The 19842-nt window shown below is 42.1% G+C and overlaps 1 protein-coding gene across 5 annotated transcripts in view; it reads right to left on the reverse strand.

The window, feature by feature from the left end:
- Positions 1-19842, reverse strand: part of ttyh1 (tweety family member 1) — a 41876-nt gene that overhangs the window by 2858 nt on the left and 19176 nt on the right. For 2 of the 5 annotated variants that reach the window (XM_061674513.1, XM_061674512.1), the window contains exons 4-14: positions 16611-16722; positions 13613-13950; positions 11701-11796; positions 11557-11629; positions 6377-6452; positions 6211-6266; positions 5694-5786; positions 5522-5614; positions 4568-4707; positions 3608-3775; positions 1090-1168 (exon numbers count right to left, since the gene is read on the reverse strand). In XM_061674513.1, the coding sequence (XP_061530497.1) occupies positions 1090-1168; positions 3608-3775; positions 4568-4707; positions 5522-5614; positions 5694-5786; positions 6211-6266; positions 6377-6452; positions 11557-11629; positions 11701-11796; positions 13613-13950; positions 16611-16722 (1324 nt within the window). The remainder of the gene's footprint in view (positions 1-1089; positions 1169-3607; positions 3776-4567; positions 4708-5521; positions 5615-5693; positions 5787-6210; positions 6267-6376; positions 6453-11556; positions 11630-11700; positions 11797-13612; positions 13951-16610; positions 16723-19842) is intronic. The other 3 variants (XM_061674516.1, XM_061674514.1, XM_061674515.1) reach the window with 3 other exon arrangements.

Raw genomic sequence — 19842 nt, forward strand, 5'->3', positions numbered from 1 at the left:
ACTCCAAATTTGGCAGGTGTGTGATCATTTTGGCTCTAATATTAAGTAAATAACCAACAGAACGCACTGATTATTTCCTTTGATGTGATATTATATTTTTTTCAACTTTGTACATGAGAAAGAGCTAAAGGCAAGACCCCCACTGCCATACCAGTCTACTAATGCAGGGATGGGGAACCTAGAGCCTGAAAAGCTATAGATTAGAAAATCAATGACATTTGTATGGAGGACCAGTGCCCAAATTAAATTAATAAATACATAAATAAATGATTAAATGTGTCTGAGTTATTTAATTATTTCAGCATGCATTTAATTATTTCAGCATGTATTTAATTATTTCAATATTTAGTTATTTCATGATTTCATTTAGTTGCTTCCTGTCCCCAGTGCATCATGAAATCATTTTATCAGTCATTCTCTCCCATCAAACTCGGTGGGTGGGGGGCGGGCACAGGGGGGGGGGGGGGGGGGGGGGGGGGGGGGGGGGGGGGGGGGGGGGGGGAGACTTACAAGTACAATTTATCCAAAAAGTTACTTCAGTAAATGTACCTGAGTAAATATAACACATTACTACCCACCTCTGATTTTAGGTTCATCCTGAAATTTTAACAGAAAATTGAATATCCCTGACTCTTTTGCGAACACAGCGAACCCCAAAATATTCGCAGTCAGGCATTCACCGTCACATAGTCGGAGATTTTTTTTTTTTAACCCATCCTCTTTAATTTGGTGAAAAAAAAACACACTTATCTGTTGTTTTTTTTGTGGTCAGAACAAAGCAATATAAAAATTGCTTTGCAGCCACCTTGCCAAGGAACTACTGTATGTTGAAGTGAGTTGAGGACCTTCATTTAGACAAAAGTAGTGCTTTGCTGCCATTTTCCGACATATAAGGGGCGCCAATCACTCGTGGATAGTCGCTATCTGAGGCTGGGCTTGGTCCCTAACCCCCACAAATAACGGGGTCCAATTGAGTGTTTTTAAAAACTAATAATAATTAATGATCCGTGATAGAACAGATGGTCCCCCGTCCTGCACTAGTGATGAGCATGATGATAAAATGGCACACACAAGAACAGAGGAACTCACAGAGGGGGGTGGGGACTGCCTGTCAGTCAAGGGGAGGCTCTCATAGCCAGGGTTGCCATTGGAGGAAACGTTTGGAGTCCTGCGTAGAGAGAGGAGAAAGAGACAAGGGGACGAGGAGGAGAGGAGGGATGGAGGATGAAGAAGACACGTTGAGAAAGACGGCAGACGGTGGCGGTGGTGGAACAGGAGTCGAGGGCAGGTCAAAAAGGGAAGAGGGAGAATCAGTGGTTAGAGCGTTCTCACTTTCAGTACGTGTGCATCTCCACTCCTGACTGGAGGTGCGCTAATCTGCATGCACTTAATGCCATAATGTTGCCGTCCTAATCAATGCATTCGCCCCAGAAAGCTTTTTTTTTTTTTTAAAGCACGGCCAAGTACATCCCACTTAGCAGAGGAGTGGACAAATGTGTTGGTGCCACTTAGGTACACCTAAACAAGCCACTGATTTCCAATGTCAATTATAACCTCATAAAAACTTCTGTTTAAATGCGAGATAAAGTAGACTTTGCTGTGAGACAACGCAAGATGTCTGTGGTTGGGGCGGCGCCAGTTGCATAAGGCTGATGGTATTCCAATTAATTGAGATGAATCTGCATATACAATCTCGTTCAAAAGTGGGGAGTCACTTCGAATGTTCTTATTTTTCCAAAGAAAATTTGCATGAGATTAAAATGTGGTAAACTGACGGAATTTTCCTTGAAAATAAACAAATAATGTTATTTTAACACGTTTTAATTATGTGCAAGTAACGTATATGTTTGAATTAAGTAAATTCAAAACAAAGGACTTTTTTCAGTATAATTGAAAAAAAAAACAAAAAACTTTACTACTACTACTGTAGTGTGGCTAAACTGGCTTCTTGGAAAGCCGTTTGAGCATTTAAAAAACAGTTGTTCTACTAGTGTGATGAATTGTGTTACTAGTGAGGACAAATAGCGTACTAGTACATGGACCTTAAGATAGCCATCAAGGATATAGATGAAATGCTCAACTGGCTTTATAGTGGTACTAATCTTAAAATAAGATGTAAGAAGTGTGAGTAGTCATGAAGAGAGAGAAAAAAAAACCCAGGAGTGATCACAGTGAGGAGACAAGTGATGAAGAGTGATGCGGAGGGTGGAAAAGGTTGTGGGCGCTAGGTACCTCCACGGGTTTTGCTTGCCAATTCACCACCTCTGAATACCCTTCTCAAAAACAAAACCAAAAACAAACAAACAAACAAAACCACACACACACACACACACAGCCTCAGTAGGTGGAGATCCGTAATTTCAAGTCGGGGAGGAGAGGGTAGGGAAAAAAAACGGGCCTGCGTGGTCTGTCCTGAAAACACTCGAGACAGACGGACAGATGGACAGACACACGGGCAGACAGACGGACGGACAGACAGACAGGCCTCTGCAGTTGTGTCCGCTCCTCTGTCTACACTTTCGTCCATGTTGACCTGTCTGCGTGTCTGTCTGCGGACGGGCAGCAGCTAGTCGTGCGTGTGAGCCAAACGCTCGCTGACTGCCTCTCGTGTGTCGTATTACGTACTTGGCGGTTATCAAGGCGCAATGTGGACGTGAGGTGCAGACTGAGCGGACACAACATTAGGTACACCTGAACAATCCAATCGGAGCTGGATGAAAAAAGTCGGGCCTTTAAAAAAAACAAATAACGCTCAAAGCTATAAATGTTTATTATCATTGTAGTTCGCAGTGGTGTAAAACTGCAATCAGTCACGTGAATGGATAGAAAGATAGATCCATATCTACTATTTCTACTACTTTTATTATCACCATGACTATTTCTACGACCTCCAATACTAGTTCTACTACTTCAACTTCTACTACTTCTACCTCAACTACTACTTCTCCCATCACTATTACTACTCCTACTATTTCTCATTCTACTACCGCCATTATTATTTTTACTACCACAATTTCTGCTACTTCTACCTACACTACTATTTCTATTACCTATTATCTCCAATACTCTTCCGACTACCACTACGGCTACCTCTACTACCTCCAATACTATTTCTGCTACAACAAATTCTACTACTTCGTCCTCAATTATTATTTCTACCACCCGTATTACTACTTCAACTACTATTTCTACTATATCCAATGACATTTATACGACTACTATTTCTACCACTTTTACATGTACAATTTTTACTACTACTTCGACCACTCTCTATATGACTATTACGACTCCTACTGTCAATAAAATAAATAAACAGGTAAGTAGATAGATAGATAGATAGATAGATAGATAGATAGATAGATAGATAGATAGATAGATAGATAGATAGATAGATAGAATTGTACACCACTACAAACTACATCCAACCTTTGACACAACTCTCTTATTGGATTTCATTAGATTGTGCAGGCGTACCTAATATTCTGTCTGGTCAGTATACAATATGTGAATGTACATATGATTTGTAAGCTTTCTGGACTCTCCTGCAATATCTGGAAGCTTCTGTCTGTCTGTCTGTCTGCGTGTCCGTGTGTCCGGTGTTACTCACGGGAGGGGCGGCGCACTAGAAAAGGGGGGTGTCCACCCGGCCCCCGGGTAATTATAGAAGGGGGCCATGGCCCCGCGCTGAGACCCCGAGGCCGCCTGTCTACGTGCCTGATGGGAGGTGAAGGGGTCCTCACTCTCGCTGTCCGAGTCCTCGTACTCTTCCGAATCGCTGGCGAAACGGCGCCCATGGAAGAGAAAGACATGGAGATGTGTGAGAATGGATGGCTAACATAGAGAAGGGGGATAAAGATGTAACAGTAAATAAAGTCTTGGCGACTTTGGTTTTGCATGTATATTATTTCATCTCATTTTATTTTGAGTTGATTTAAACAAGCAAAGAAGCACTCAGTGTGACAGCAGACCAAATAACGATGCCACTGATTGACTACCATTGACCTGAACTAAAACGAGGACAAAAGATCTACATTAATCCAACCAAAACCTGTGGGTGAGGATCACACATTCACATTCTACGGCAGTAGAGAAGAAGGCTGAAATTGTGTAAAGTAACAGCTCTTCTCATTTGGGGTAACAGTAAAGGGCCTATCTCACTGGCGGAGACGTCGCCGCTACTGCCGAGACTGATGAATCGCGGCGGCCCTGGAGATCTAAATATTGCTTGCGATTTCACCAGCACGATGTCTCGGAGACGTCTCCAGACAAGTCGCTATTCTTTTCTTTTGCTATCTAACTCTCAGAAGGGGGACCTGATCGCAGTTTTCAGACTTAAAGCGATATTAAACTTTTTCTCTATAGTGAGCGCCTCCAAAAGGCCTCCGATGAAATCGAACATGTTCAAATTCACTGCGACTGCCTGGCGACCCGGCTAGTCTCCAGGAGACGCCGCGTAGATATCTCCGCATCCAGCGGAGACTCGAGTCGCCATCAAGTCGCCGACTAGTCTTCAGGCCAGTGAGATAGGCCCTTAAGTTGCCGTCTTGTTTTTGTCTTCCTCCCTCACCTGGGGAAGCTCCTCCAGGCACCGGGCAGAGAGCAGAGAATGGCAGTGAAGGCCAGAGCCGAGAGGAACGAGTAAAGAGAGAGATAGAGCAGTCCCTCCATCCCGTCGTAGCACAGGCCTTTCAGTGAGTCCATGTAGTCCTGCAGGACAGACATGTTCAATTCAAATTAGAAAGTACAGCGGTAGATTGCTGTCATTTTGAGTTTGCATCTTACCAGGGGTTGGGAAGTCCTTCTCCGCTGGCCTGAACACTAAAAGAAGCACTGACCCACATGTAAAACCTAAATTATAATATTTGTTCAATTAAATTGTATTCATTGATTCCCAGTGGTCTGTTCTCGTCATTTTGTAGCATTTCTCTTGGCTGCACTGCTTCGACTACGTGTATGTGGATTGGATGTTTTTGTCCAATCGGATTTCAGGCTGTTGCTGCATCAATGTATTCTGCCCGAGGCCTTCACAATCAGTAGTGCTGGCCGATGGTAACTTAAATTATATTAGAAATGGGACTGTTTCAAATTTGTCCTCACAGGACAAGAGCGCTGGCCCTCGACATCAGCATTTTTAAGTCCTCTGGGTCAGAGCAAAACTTATAACAGCTAACAACTACGAAGAGCCAACATTAAATTTGGTGAAGTCTCGTAAATTCCTGTTAATTCCAATGGAAAGTTTTAAAGGTCATAACAAAACTTAAACAAGCAAAATGCATCTGTAATCAACATCTCTGGTGAATATGATGTATTTTATCTATATTTTTGTTTTTGTCAAATGACTAGACAAATATTGACTCTGAACTGCTCCAGATGACATACGTGGCACAGATGTATGCTGTTATATTGCATTTTTTGGATAGTACTGATGATTTCTAGTGGTGGTACTAAGAGGTGGATTGAGCCGGGTAAGTCACCACCGAACGCTCTGTTACCAAATCCATGGCCCGCCACTGCTTCTTACCTTGTTGAGGCCTCGGCAGTTCAGAAGCGCCACCAGCTGATGGAAGTTGCCCTCTGTGCTGTTGAGTATCTGTTGAACATCCCTGAGAGATTTCTGCAGGTAGAATGTCACATGCGGGAAAATCAACACAAATATGCGACTGACCGTGTTCTCGAGGATGACGCTAACCCACCTCGGCTTTGGGGAACTGTGTGAGAGCGTTACGTTCCACACTGGAAAGGTGTGTGTGGATGTTTGACAGCGCCCTCTGTGACTGGGTGAGGAGCTGAAGACAGAGCATGAAGATTTACCGATGAGTGTTGCACTCAAACAGTTCATTATGACATTGATTAGAAACTTTTAAACATGTATTTATTTATTTATTTTAAACCCCCGCAAAAGGCATTTTCAGAAAAAGAAAAATTGAAAAAGATTCAAATTAAACAGATTTGGAGGGGAAAAACTCCACAAATAGGTGAATCCGCGAGTATGTGGAGATCTACTGTTCGTGATAAATATGATGTGTAAAAAAAAACAAAATCTGCTCTCTGACCCCCTCTAATGCATTAGACAGAGGGCGTGATTTACAAGGTGCCAATCATTTATTGCACACTCATCGCAGGCACAGCCTCGCAAAAATGTTTTACTTCAAAACTGACAGCATTCTGTGTTACAGTAACACTCCATTACGAATAAGGAGGTCATGGTACCTGCTGGAATGGACTGTTCATCCGTCGGCTGCAGGTCAGGTAATAATCCAGCACATCTGAGCGGTGAACAAAGAGCGAAAACACAAAAGGACGTCATGTGGGATTATCTGCTGATGTGGGCACAGTAGCATGGCAGAGAGGGTAAACAACAACAACCACCAACTACCTGAGCTGGTTCCCGTATTGAAGTTAGTGGAGTTGAGCACGAACATGCTTGGATCGGTGCAGAAGTCGCTGAGGGCCTGACAGGGGAAAAAGAAAGAGGATCAAACAAGGAAGCCGAACGGGCAGCGTAAGGGAGACGTTAGCAGACACACTGACCGAGTGACATACTGCCCGCCTCGCGTATCTAACAGGATGCAGACAGCACGCGGCCACAGATTGACCCAATGCTGCTGTCCTCAATAAATCTGCACGAGCCTCTCATGTCTCTCCATTCGCACGAGCCCATCATATCGTCAATATAGAGCACTGTATGTGAGTGGACTTCTCTACTGGCCTAAAACACTATCAGAAGCACTGACCAACATTTACAAACTAAATTGTAATATTTGTTCCGTGAAATAGTACTAGTTTACAGCGGACCCCCGCATACTTGTACCGTGGATTTACCTATCAGTGGATTTTTCTTTTTTTGGGGGGGATTTAAAAAAATTAACAATTTCAACTTGGACAAACTTTTTTTAAATTTGTTTTGTTTTGTTTATTTCTTTTTTTAGCGGGGATGTCTGCATTGTACTGCCCCCAGATGGCCAAGGCGAAAACACCAGAATGAGCAGCAGAATATGCATTGAATTGAGCAAAAAATGTGGCAAAAAATGTTTAATTATTTTCATGTCATTACTGTATTGTTTTTAAAGTACAATATTATACAGTGCTATTTTGCTATTAAAAATACAATAAAACATTTTTGAATTAATGGCATTTCAATTCAATTCAATGTGGACAGCTGATTTAAGAAATGAGTCATTTGAGTTACAAACATGTTCACGGAACAAATTAAACTCTTATCTCTAACTGAACTCAACAGTGCTATTTTCATTAATAAACAACTTGGATTTTTTTGGGTGACATTTTTGTTTGGTGGGGTGGCGTGAGATTTTTCTAATGTAAAATATGTGCCTGGGCTCTCAATAAAGGTTGGAAAACATGGCTGTAAAGCACTTCACCCTGCTGTATGCGCTCACCAGAAGATGGAGTCATAGTCCCGCAGAGAACAACAGTGAAAGTAAAAGTGGCCACTGAGGACAGGGAAAACTGATCCGGCCCACAGCGAACCCTTTGTTTCCTTATCACTAGCCAGGAATAGAGCGTCTCTGTGTGGACTTTGGGACGTCTCCCACCAGCTCCGCATGACACAAAACAGGCAGCAGAGCAGAAAAACAGCCACTATTTGGCCTCTTTACACATTCTTTGACGGGGAAAGCTGGAAGCCGACATGAAACGCTCTCTCTGTGCGCGGTTACCAACAAATGTCAAAAGGGTGACCATTTCCTTTTTGTGAGGTTCATTCTTACTAGAATCCACTTTTGCCACTTTGGTGTTTGATCAGACTGGAATCCCCAGAGGGCCCGAAGAGAGAGATGGGAAGCCGCCGGTGGTTTGCAGCCTCTCCTTCTCGTCTTCCGCCATCGTTCTAACTCGTCCTCGCTCCCGCTCAGAGGCACACCGCCCTTCATCTTCTATCGTTATGACTCTGAGCCAAACGCCCACGCATCCGCCGGCGCACACTTTGTTCACAGTTGTTGCTTGTGCACACGCGCATTGAATTTTTAATCTCTGCCCCAATTTTCTTGCCTTTTTGGGGCTCTGCCATCACTGCGGCGCTCCCTCGGAGGTTTTCAGTTCAACACAATGGGTGCGGAGAGCTTACACGCTTGCGAAATTTGTGTAATTTATTCCATGATCGTGATTGTAACGCAAATCATCTTTTCCCATTGAAATGAATGGCAATGCCATTAATCCGTTCCAGCCGCCCCCCCTCACCCCCACAAAAAACTGTAATCTCACTGACAATGGCAATAAATTGATTCTGATTTAATGATAGAAAATAGCATTCCACAGTATTTTACTTTATAAAAGCATACAGTAGTAACATATTTAAACAGAATTAAACAGTTTTTGTCATACTCCATCAATGGAATGGCCATTGTGCTGCTCTTTCTGCTGTGACCACCTTGGACACCTGGGAGCAGTATAGGAGAGACAGATGGATGTACTGCTTACTGAGGTGTCTAAACTCCTCTCAGTTCATCCGTACGGCACTAATATTAGTCGTTTTTCGCAGAAGATTTAGAATATATGACCGTGATTACTGTTATATTGTCTGTCTACAAGTGTTGCTGCACCGTTTGTGTTCAACCCATCACTCAAAGGGTTATCACACCGCAACATAGATGGGATTTAGCGTTGGCATTAAGCTAACGGACTAAAAGGCTACGCTACGTGGTTGTTTTAAATATGCAATGTATAATTCTCTTTGTTTTGTGTTTAGTTTGAAAGTAAATTTCAACTCGTCATTGTGAAGTGAATTGAGTTTACTGCATGTGTGCGTTCGCAAGTCAAAGCAAAAAAAATATCGGCCGAACAAGTGCTCGTATCTCCAAAAACTCATAAATCGAGTCACTCGTATTGCAAAGTACCACTGTCTTTAGTTTTCTGATGACTTTAAAATGTTTCTCCCTACATTTAACAATGGACATCTGTACTTTCTACTCCTTGCTTTGCCAAAATAGGCTGGTTACTTTTTTTCAACCTCCAAGTAAACAAGACATTTAGCATTTTTCTTCTTCTCAGTATGAGAACTATGAAAGTTAATAAAAGAGGGAAACAATTTTGTGTGTAGAGAAGTTTTTTGTGCCAAGTTATCAAAATAGTTACCGGTACCGTTTTGGCCCCTCTTTTCACAGGGAACAAGCCTTTCCATGAATAGCCAAAATTCATGAGTTACTGATGCCCCCCCCAAAAAAAAGATTAAAATTATATTGCCTACAGATGCCACAAGATGGTGGCAAAGGACTTATTTTCTATTAGAATTGGCAAGAAATTGTCTCAATGAAGCTCTTCGTTCACTTCAACATACTTTATTGGCAACAAGATGGCATCAAAGCAATATCAATTACACATGGCTTCCGCCTGAGCACAAAAACAATGAATAGGTAGTTTTAAGCAATTAATGGAGGACAGATTCTCCCATACAAATTTTTGAAAATACATTTTTACTTTTGTACTTAAGTGCATTTCAGAGGCTTTTATTTTTTACCTTGACCTTAAGCAAAGGAGTAGAACCAGTACTTCTACTTCTACCAGTCTTTGTAAGTTTTTGTACTTCTACTTACAACCCCAATTCCAATGAAGTTGGGACGTTGTGTTAAACATGAATAAAAACAGAATACAATGATTTGCAAATCATTTTCAACCTATATTTAATTGAATACACTACAAAGACAATATATTTAATGTTCAAACTGATAAACCTTATTGTTTTTAGCACATAATCATTAACTTAGAATTTTATGGCTGTAACACGTTCCAAAAAAGATGGGACAGGGTCATGTTTACCACTGTTACATCACCTTTTCTTTTAACAACATTCAATATACGTTTGGGAACTGAGGACACTAATTGTTGAAGCTTTGTAGGTGGAATTCTTTCCCATTCTTGCTTGATGTCCACCTTCAGCTGTTCAACAGTCCGGGGTCTCCGTTGTCGTATTTTACGCTTCATAATGCCATCCATTGTCAACACCGCTTATCCTGGTTAGGGTCACGGGGTGCTGGAACCTACCCCAGCTGACTTCAGGCGAAATGCAGACTACACCCTGAACTGGTCGCCAGTCAGTCGCAGGGTACATATAGACACGGACAACCATTCACACTCACATTCAAACCGTCACTGAGTGGGAACTGAGCCCACGCTGCCCGCACCAAAGTCAGGCGAGTGTACCACTACACCATCAGTGACTCACTTCATAATGCGCCACACATTTTCAATGGGAGACAGGTCTGGACTGCAGGCAGGCCAGTCTAGTACCCGTACTCTTTTACTACGAAGCCACGCTGTTGTAACACGTGCAGAATGTGGTTAGGCACTGTCTTGCGGAAATAAGCCAGGGGCGTCCATGAAAAAGACGTTGCTTGGATGGCAGCATATGTTTCTCCAAAACCTGTATGTACCTTTCAGCATTAATGGTGCCTTCACAGATGTGTAAGTTACCCATCCCATTGGCACTAACACAGCCCCATACCACCACAGATGCTGGCTTTTGAACTTTGCGTCCATAACAGTCCAGATGGTTCTTTTCCTCTTTGGCCTGGAGGACACGACAGTCACAATTTCAAAAAACAATTTTAAATGTGGACTTGTAGGACCGCAGAACACTTTTCCACTTTGCATCGGTCCATCTTAGATGAGCTCGGGCCTAGAGAAGCCGGCAGAGTTTCTGGGTGTTGTTGATAAGTGACTTTTGCTTTGCATAGTAGAGTTTCAAGTTGCACTTACGGATGTAGCGCTGAACTGTATTTACTGACATTGGTTTTCTGAAGTTTTCCTGAGCCCATGTGGTGATAAGCTTTACACATTGATGTCGGTTTTTGATGCAGTGCCGCCTGAGGGATCGAAGGTCACGGGCATTCAATGTTGGTTTTCGGCCTTGCCGCTTACATGCAGTGATTTCTCGAGATTCTCTGAACCTTTTGATGATATTATGGACCGTAGATGATGAAATCCCTAAATTCCTTGCAATTGTACGTTGAGGAACATTGTCCTTAAACTGTTCGACTATTTTCTCACGCACTTGTTCACAAAGAGGTGAACCTCGCCCCATCTTTGCTTGTGAATGACTGAGCAATTCAGGGAAGCTCCTTTTAAACCCAATCATGGCACCCACCTGTTCCCAATTAGCCTGTTCACCTGTGAGATGTTCCAAACAGGTGTTGATGCGCATTCCTCAACTTTCTCAGTCTTTTTTGCCACCTGTCCCAGCTTTTTTGGAACCTGTTGCAGCCATAAAATTCTAAGATAATGATTATTTGCAAAAAACAATCAGGTTCATCAGTTTGAACATTAAATATCTTGTCTTTGTAGTGTATTCAATTAAATATCGGTTGAACATGATTTGCAAATCATTGTATTCTGTTTTTATTTACGTTTAACACAACGTCCCAACTTCATTGGAACTGGGGTTGTAAGAACAGAGTGTGAGTACTTTTACCACCTCTGACCAAGTACATGTACTTCTACTTAAGCATGTGAGTACTTTTTCTACCCCTGTCTGCATTATCTCCCCACTTTCTCCATTCTCAACCTCTATTTTTCACCAGAGCAGCTTTATTTGGTCGTACTCACCACCACAGTGGCCGTCTCCAAGCCTAGCGAGCCCCAGCTTAGGAAGAGAGCCAGCCACGCCAGCACTGTCATCCTGAAGGGAATAGCACAAACACATCAGGAGGACACTCGTGTGGATGAAGATGGAAACTTGTGTTTACTTACAAAATGAGCAGCCATCGAGCTTGCTTGGCCAGTCCAAGGAGGATGAACAGACACACAACGAGGTCAAGCAGCAGCAGCATGACGTATGACAACCACCTAAAAAACAAGAAACAACAAAAGATTTTTCTTTTTCCCTCCCCCCCGCAAAGTTTTAGATAAGACATGCAAACACAGCACTTCACTTCCTGAGGTCAGGAATGTTGTGTGGTTATGTTGTGGAAAGTGTTGTTTAAAGGTCCCATATTTTCGCTATTTAGACCTCCATAGAGTGACTCTTTAACACGGGCTTAGTATAAAAGTGTCAATTTCATTCCACTTTCATTTTATGAGTGTCCAGAAAAGGCCCCCTTTGACAGCTACTTCCTGTTGACCCAGTTTTGCATCTGCTTTGTCGATATTTGCCCGCCCCCTTTCCTCTGATTGGTTGCCTCTGTGTAGAAGACCCACTTGTGAGAGCACACGTGTTGGTTATGTTGACAGCGCTGGCACGAGAGCGGAGAGGTAGGCGGAAATCTTTGCTAGTGAGGTAGATAAGGTTAAGAAATTTAAATGACCTTTATTTCAGGCCTCTCGGCACAAAAACGTCAACTCTGGAATGTGTGGACGATTTTAATTCATATTTCACGTTTGCTGAGACAACATAGAGACAATATTACATCCCAAATACTAGAAAAAGTTGATTTGGCGAAATATGCCCACTTTAAGGTCTATCATTTCTCCCCTATGGTGTGTATGTGGTTTGTTTATGTAGAACCCCAATTCCAATAAAGTTGGGACGTTGTGTTAAACATAAATTAAAAATATAAAAAATAAATAAAAAATCTGGGGTCTCCGTTGTCGTATTTTACGCTTCATAATGCGCCACACATTTTCAATGGGAGACAGGTCTGGACTGCAGCCAGGCCACTCTAGTACCCACACTCATTTACTACAAAGCCATGCTTTTGTAACACGTGCAGAATGTGGTTTGGCACTGTCTTGCTGAAATAAGCAGGGGCATCCATGAAAAAGACGCTTGGATGGCAGCCTATGTTTCTCCAAAACCTGTATGTACCTTTCAGCATTAATGGTGGCTTCACAGATGTGTAAGTTACCAATGCCATTGACACTAACACAGCCCCATACCATCACAGATGCTGGCTTTTGAACTTTGCGTCCATAACAGTCCGGATGGTTCTTTTCCTCTTTGGCCCGGAGGACACGACGTCCACAATTTCCAAAAACAATTTGAAATGTGGACTCGTCGGACCACAAAACACTTTTCATCAGTCCATCTTAGATGAGCTCGGCCCCAGAGAAGCCGGCAGCGTTTCTGGATGTTGTGGATCGAATTATTATTGATGTTACGATTATGCCAGAGTACCTAATATTGTGGCCAGAGAGGCTGTATTCTTGTTCATCAAAGTTATTGTAGTTAACAAAAATGAGCAACCCCCCCCCCCAAATTTACAAAATATGTTAGTTCACTGAAAATAAAAGATAACTGAAATGGCATTGTGTGTTACCCAAGCTAATTAAAACGAACTAGAATTACAGCTAAAATTTCAATGGTTGTTCATCTGTCCTAATTGAATAACTTTTTTTTCAATTGTATATTGTTGTTGTTTTTTTTTTTTTATTACAACATACGGTATACTTGTGACTTTTTAATTTCGCACCTGAGAAATACCCTGCACATAGGGGCAGAGCGAAAATATGCAAGTAAATCTAAACTAAAACCAAGCATTTACAAAAAAAAAAAAAAAAAAACTGAAATGAACCAGCAAAACCACTCGAAAAACAAATGAAAACTAACTGAATTTGAAAAAATAAAAAGTGAAAACAAAGTAAAAACTAAAACTAATGAAAAATACCACGCTATTATAACCTTGATATGCATTTAAGAAACCAAATACTGGGGTGCCCTCCTCACCTGTAGTCCTCATTCATCATTAACGTGTTGGCCGCCCAGCCGGGTGAAAAGGGGCCGGGCATCAAGCCCCCCGAAGGCGCCACCGTGGGGGCCACCGAGGGCGGCACCGGGGTCAGAGGTATGATGGAGGCCCCGCTGACGCCGCTATCGTTCCCCGGCCCCGCATCCAAGCCGGACCGGGCCACAGAGATGGAGGAGAGGAGGTTGATCACGTTTTCAGATAACCTGCGGCAGTTCCGCGTGGAAACCAGGAAGGGTTTGCTGCCCGTAAACATCTCCTCCATTGTGGTCAGCGGACCAGAGACAGACAGTTGCAGCCCGTTGATTGTGTCTGAGATCTGGAGAGGAGGAGGAGGAGGATCTGAGTGGGTCGCTGATGGAAGGAAACCGCAAATTTGGGATGCCATAAAGATGTGGTTGGATTTGGGACAGACAAGTGATGATTCTCCTTTCTCTGAACCGCAAGTGTGCCTGAAGTAGTCCAGTAAGTTGTTTAACACATTCACCACAGGATATGGACAAAAGTCTTGAGACACAACTTTCGTGTCCCCTGATGACCTTACGGACAATTGTTTGCTTCCCACTTACAGTGCGATACGCTACTTTGACATGAGTAGAGGTTGAATCAGTGGTTCTACTTTTAAGTCTTTTTTTTTTGCACAAGAATCTGTACTTTATTTTTGTACAGAGTGTGAGTACATTTGCCACCTTGTACTTTTTAACTTTTCCTCAAGTAAAGGAGTTGAATCAGTACTAGGTTTTGTACTGCTACTTAGGTACAGAGTGCAAGTACTGTAACTTTTCCACCTCTGGTAATTTTTTACTTTTACTCACTGAAAGAGGTCAATTCAGTAGTCTTTTTTTACACAAGTATCTGTACTTCTACTTTAGTACAGCGTGTGAGTACATTTTCCATCTCTGGCACTTGTTTTACTTTTACTTTTGTAAAGTTGAATCAGTACTTCTACTTTTACCTGAGTATATATTATCTGCACTACTTCTACTTGGGGACAGAGTGTGAGTACTTTTGCAACCTGTAGTACTTTTTTATTTTTACTAAAGTAAAGGAAATGAATCAGTGATTCAGCTTTTACCAGAGTATTTTTTTTTTTTTTTTACCCAAGTATCTGTACTTCTACTTTTAGGTACGCAAATAGGCAAAAATTCACACAGAGGCAGTCCAAAATCTCAATGTATACTGCCATTCTCACTTCCTGAATAGGTGTCCAAATATTTTTCCTTGGACCCACAAGTCAGTGTTATTCTGACACATTTATTGCATGTCAACTACTCACCTTGAGTTATATAATTCACAATATAGGATACTATAATACACAACAGAAACAGCTGATTTTTAAATATATATATTTTTAAATCTGAAAGCTCTTTTTTATGTGTGGGTGCATCAAAGTGTTTATATAACACAGTTAATGAACAAGTCAACTTTTTACCTCAGCGTGTGTGTGCGCGCACTTGTGCGTGTGTTTAAGTGGAGCAGACGGTCCTTCCTAATAGCGCAGCTCAGATCACATCAACAGCACCTGGACTCAGTGGTTCTGAAGGTCATAAAACATTCAGCATATTTCTATTTCTTCCGTGCAACTGTAGCTGGTTCGCACATGCCTTACTCACTATTTTGACAAACGCTTTTATCGCAATGAATTATCTAAACGTTGATTCATGGTGTCATATTGACTTTGGACCTGACGTTTACTATTGTGGTTGGACTGTAATTTTCAGTTGGAGGTTAAGGTACGGAATTGTGGAGATGTAGCATTAAACTGTTTTTCAGCATTTCGGTTTCCCTGATTTTATGGGCGTGGCTAAAACGAGGCCCAGTGACGCATTTCGGCCCCTCCCCTGCTACATATGAACTTGAGCGCCTTTGTTCGCATCTGAGGTTATCCGAGGAGTTAGCTGGATAGGTATGCCTACACCCCGAAAATGCATCTTCCCTTCGGATGGTCCACTGGCATGATCACTTTAGAGTGCCTCATTGTCAGCAGAGAGTGCGTCTAAGTCACAGAGCGAAAGGCGGAAGAGTGAGGGGGGGGGGGACCCGTCCAACGTGACAGCCGGTTTGTAGACGACAGTTTGGCGTTACCATGGCCTATTTGAAGCACCTTGTTGCCGTACCAAGCACAAGTACTTGAATAATTACTAACTTTAACTTTACTTGAATAATTACTAACTTTCTATGTCATAAACACACAGAAATCAGATCCGTTGCTTTGCAAGCCAGATGCCATTTATTGCCTTTTGCATTCAATCGACAAACCCCATAGATGTCAAACTTAAAACATCTCACAGTCTCAATTTGACCTATGTTATGCGTTTTGATGGACGGGCACTTTAATCATTCAGAAGATACATTGTTGTTGTTTTTCACTTTACAGGGACTTTAAACTATATTGCCAATGGGAATGTTTCGTTTAACCTATTAGATTTAAAATTCATCCGCTCAATATCATTATTCATAGCATTTTTCTATCCTCTGATTGGTTGGTCAGAGCAAAACTGTTCAATTAGCAAAATACATACATAAATACATTTAATAATCAGCATCTCTGGTGAGTAGGATATTTTTATCATGTTATTTGAGAAATATACTGCTCCAGACAATGTATCTGGCACAGTTGCATGCACGTATATCACATTTTTGTACAATACTGACGGTTTCTATTATTACGACGTGACAGTGGTTGTATTAAGAGGTAGACTAAGTCAGGTAAGTCCCCACTGAAGGCCCAGAAGCCCAAATGCACCGCTCACTACTGGATTTGACTGACCTGTAACATTAACAGAGTGCTTCGGAAGGAGGGCACTTAGCAGGCTGACACACTAACCACTGTTTGACCAGGGGGGGAAATCAATCAGAGTTTGTGTATGCCATTTTCTCTCACTCTAAACACACATACGCATGCACGCACACAAACACGCAAGTAGCAGTCAAGCAGGGATTCTACATGACATTTTACTTGGGGAGAGCGCCACTCACCAGCAAATCGATGGAAGCCAGCGTGTAATTGGCTGTGAGAAGAGACGAGGTCAACTGATACATCCCATCATTAGCCTCGCTGTTGCCATAGAAGCCGATGCCTATGGCAACACTGCAAAAGAGGGAGGGAGAGGAGAAGGGTGGGGGGAAACAAAAAGGTGAAAAGACTGTGGGAGGTGTGCACGCATTGGAGAGCAGATAGCAGAGGCGTGAAGTGTAACGTTTGATTGTACATTTGAAACGAGTGCGATGACAAGGATGCGATATGTCCTTTTTGAATAACGGCAGAGCGCGGAGGGAGGATTAAACAGATGACAGAGAGAATACAAAGCCGACTCTTGAAGAAGCGCATTGGAAATGTTAACCATAGCTGCATGTTTACATATCATTCTCTTATTCAAATATTCAGATTAAGACCCGGGCCAGATGTTCATCAAATCCCCTCTGACCAGAGAGGAATGGTATGACCCAATCTCCCATATAAGTATGTGACCCAGATTAGAAAGCAGGGGGGACGGACGGAGTAATGTTTGTGTCTGTGTGTGTGTGTGTGTGTGTGTCTGTGTGTGTTTTGTGCGTTGCAGGCTGCCGAATGTGAACGTCGCTTCAAATCACGTTGGCCGTTTTTCCATAGTGGAGACGAAAAGGCCACCATCTGGACAAAGAAGCCAACCTGATGTAAACATTGCCGTTAATCGTCTAGCACGTAGGATGACAACTGAATACAATTATAGCACGTTCCATAAGGGGGAGACACGGACCCAGTACATCATGTTCTGTGATGCGCTCCAATCAATTTACATGTATGTCCAGGCAATGGGCCAGACTAGAATAGCAGGATTACTTTGCAATACTACAGTACAGCTCAGTTGAAGCGTGTAGTCAAAATCGTTCAGGGAGTTATTCATTTAACAATATGTTTTGTATTGTGGTTGTAGTTTGCAGTTTCGGTTACATCATTCACAGACACGAGAGGGGCAAAATATTAGAGACACATCAGCAGTATGCGGTGCAGTGGTTATACCCAGTGCAAACTGAATAAACATTAATAGTAATTAGTAAATAATCTCTGACAGTGTCAACATCAAAACTGATTTTAAAGGCATCATTAAATCATCATAATCATTACACATCATCTTTGTTCTTTCTGTACACTTTATCTGTGGAATTGTTATATATTTAAGGCCAAATTGCTGCATACAATTTAAAGTGAATTTTTATTTGTTGAACTGGCTTTTAGCTGGAAATGACACAGGAAATTGGCAAACTACTGTACATATTTTTGGGGGGGACAAAAAAGTTAAATGTCAAAATTATTCCTACCCGACGTGTATAATTTCCAATGTCTTTTTTAGGATTGTGCTTTTTGCATAGGAACTTTCCTTTCCTATCCAAGCAAGATGACCCAGAAGAACTGGGAGAGAAAGGTTGTTTGAATAAAAAAAAAAAAAGAAACCTTTCACCCACCTTTTTACCATACAGTAGATTACTCCTGACCAATTATTACAGCAGCGATATTTAAAACAACAGGCCACCGACGAAGTGTATTGACTCGAAGGCGAAGATGCCCGAGAGTACAGAAGCAAAAGAAAACACCTACGGACAAGAAGCGACAAATCGCAAATAACTTACCGTTGCGCCACAATAACTTACGACATTAGTATTAGATAACATCATAATAGTTATTTTCGTAGTCCATAATTTACACAATAAGAAAATAAACTGCCAACTAAATAAATACAACAACCACGTATGGATTAAAAGAGCGCTTTTTGTAGTCTATCAGAAAATAATACTTACACTGGCGACTTAAACACATAAACACAGTATAGCGCGATGACGTCGGTTAGGAAATGTGGACTCAAATTCATTTGAAACAGTGATACAGTATCCTTCGTGCGATAGAAAGCACATTTTAATATCGCCTTGACCCCTTGACGTTTTCCCACAGAGGTTAAGGAAAGGTGCAATATAGAGTAGGAGATATGACTTTCCAAAGAGGCCCCAAGTGTCTAACAGATGCGTATCGAATGTAGTTAACAATTAGATGATTAGAATGCTGTAGATCAGTGATTCCAAACCACAAATTATACAATTTCACTTGATTGGTCTTAAAATGAATGTGTGCGCGAATGGTTTCTTTGTTTGTATGTGCCCTGCGATTGGCACATACAATTTCACGAGAGATTCACTAATCTTGTGGATTCATGTAAAAAGAGGTTCCTCAAAGGCTTAAATGAACTCTAGTCTTATTATTACACAACTCTGACATGACTTTTGCTTCCTTCTGAAACAGTAACTGATGATGATCGCCAGATGAGACAGGAGCAGTGTTAATAAGCAGATAAATATGTGTGTTGTCATGGGGCGAGGTTTGCAAACAGCAGCACAACATGACAGTCAGATGTCAAGTCGGCCGCCCCTTGATTCTGGTGACATTTGGTGACTAAAAAGCACATGAGGAGGATGATGATGACGATTTGCTGCTGCCGCTCAACTTACCGTATTTTCACGACCATAAGGCGCACTTAAAAGTCTTAATTTTTTTCCAAAATGGAAGCGGCGCCTTATAATGCGGCGCGCCTTATGTGTGCACCGAGTTCCAAAATCTGTAAATGTTGTGTGACTTTGATGAGCGCTCCGCTTGACTGACTGGGAGCATTTCCTGCTGACACGCTGCTTATATAGAGGAAAAGCGGACGTGACTGAGGACAGCATGCGGACGTTAAAGGGGGAAGGGTACGCGTGAAAGAGGACGCTAAAGGCACACCCCCAGTAGGTATATAGCGTATGTGCATTGTGCAAAACGACATCGGTCTGGCTAAAGACCCCCGAAAATGGCACCTACGAAGAGACACGCTTACGAAGTACAATTTAAACTGCAAGCTATCAGTTACGAGGAGGAACATGGGAATCGAGCAGCTGCGAGAGAATTCGAGATCAACGAATCCATGGTTCGCAAGTGGAGGAAGGAGGAAAACGCCGGCATCATTGCTAAGTAGCCCCCGGGCAACGAGACTGACTCCGACAATGACAAGAGGGAACCCGGCATGTTTGATGGAGAACTTGCCCAGCTGTTCATTTCAGATACAGAAGATGAGGACTTTGATGGATTTGTGGATGAGGATTGATCAAAAAATAACATGAGTACATTGTTAAATACTTTAATAAAGTACAACCGAACTCAGTTTTGCTCCTGCTGCCTTTTTAAAAACATTGTTTTAGCGTGCAT

This window comes from Phycodurus eques, chromosome 4 (assembly GCF_024500275.1).
Source record: "Phycodurus eques isolate BA_2022a chromosome 4, UOR_Pequ_1.1, whole genome shotgun sequence".
In the NCBI taxonomy this organism is placed as follows: domain Eukaryota; kingdom Metazoa; phylum Chordata; class Actinopteri; order Syngnathiformes; family Syngnathidae; genus Phycodurus; species Phycodurus eques.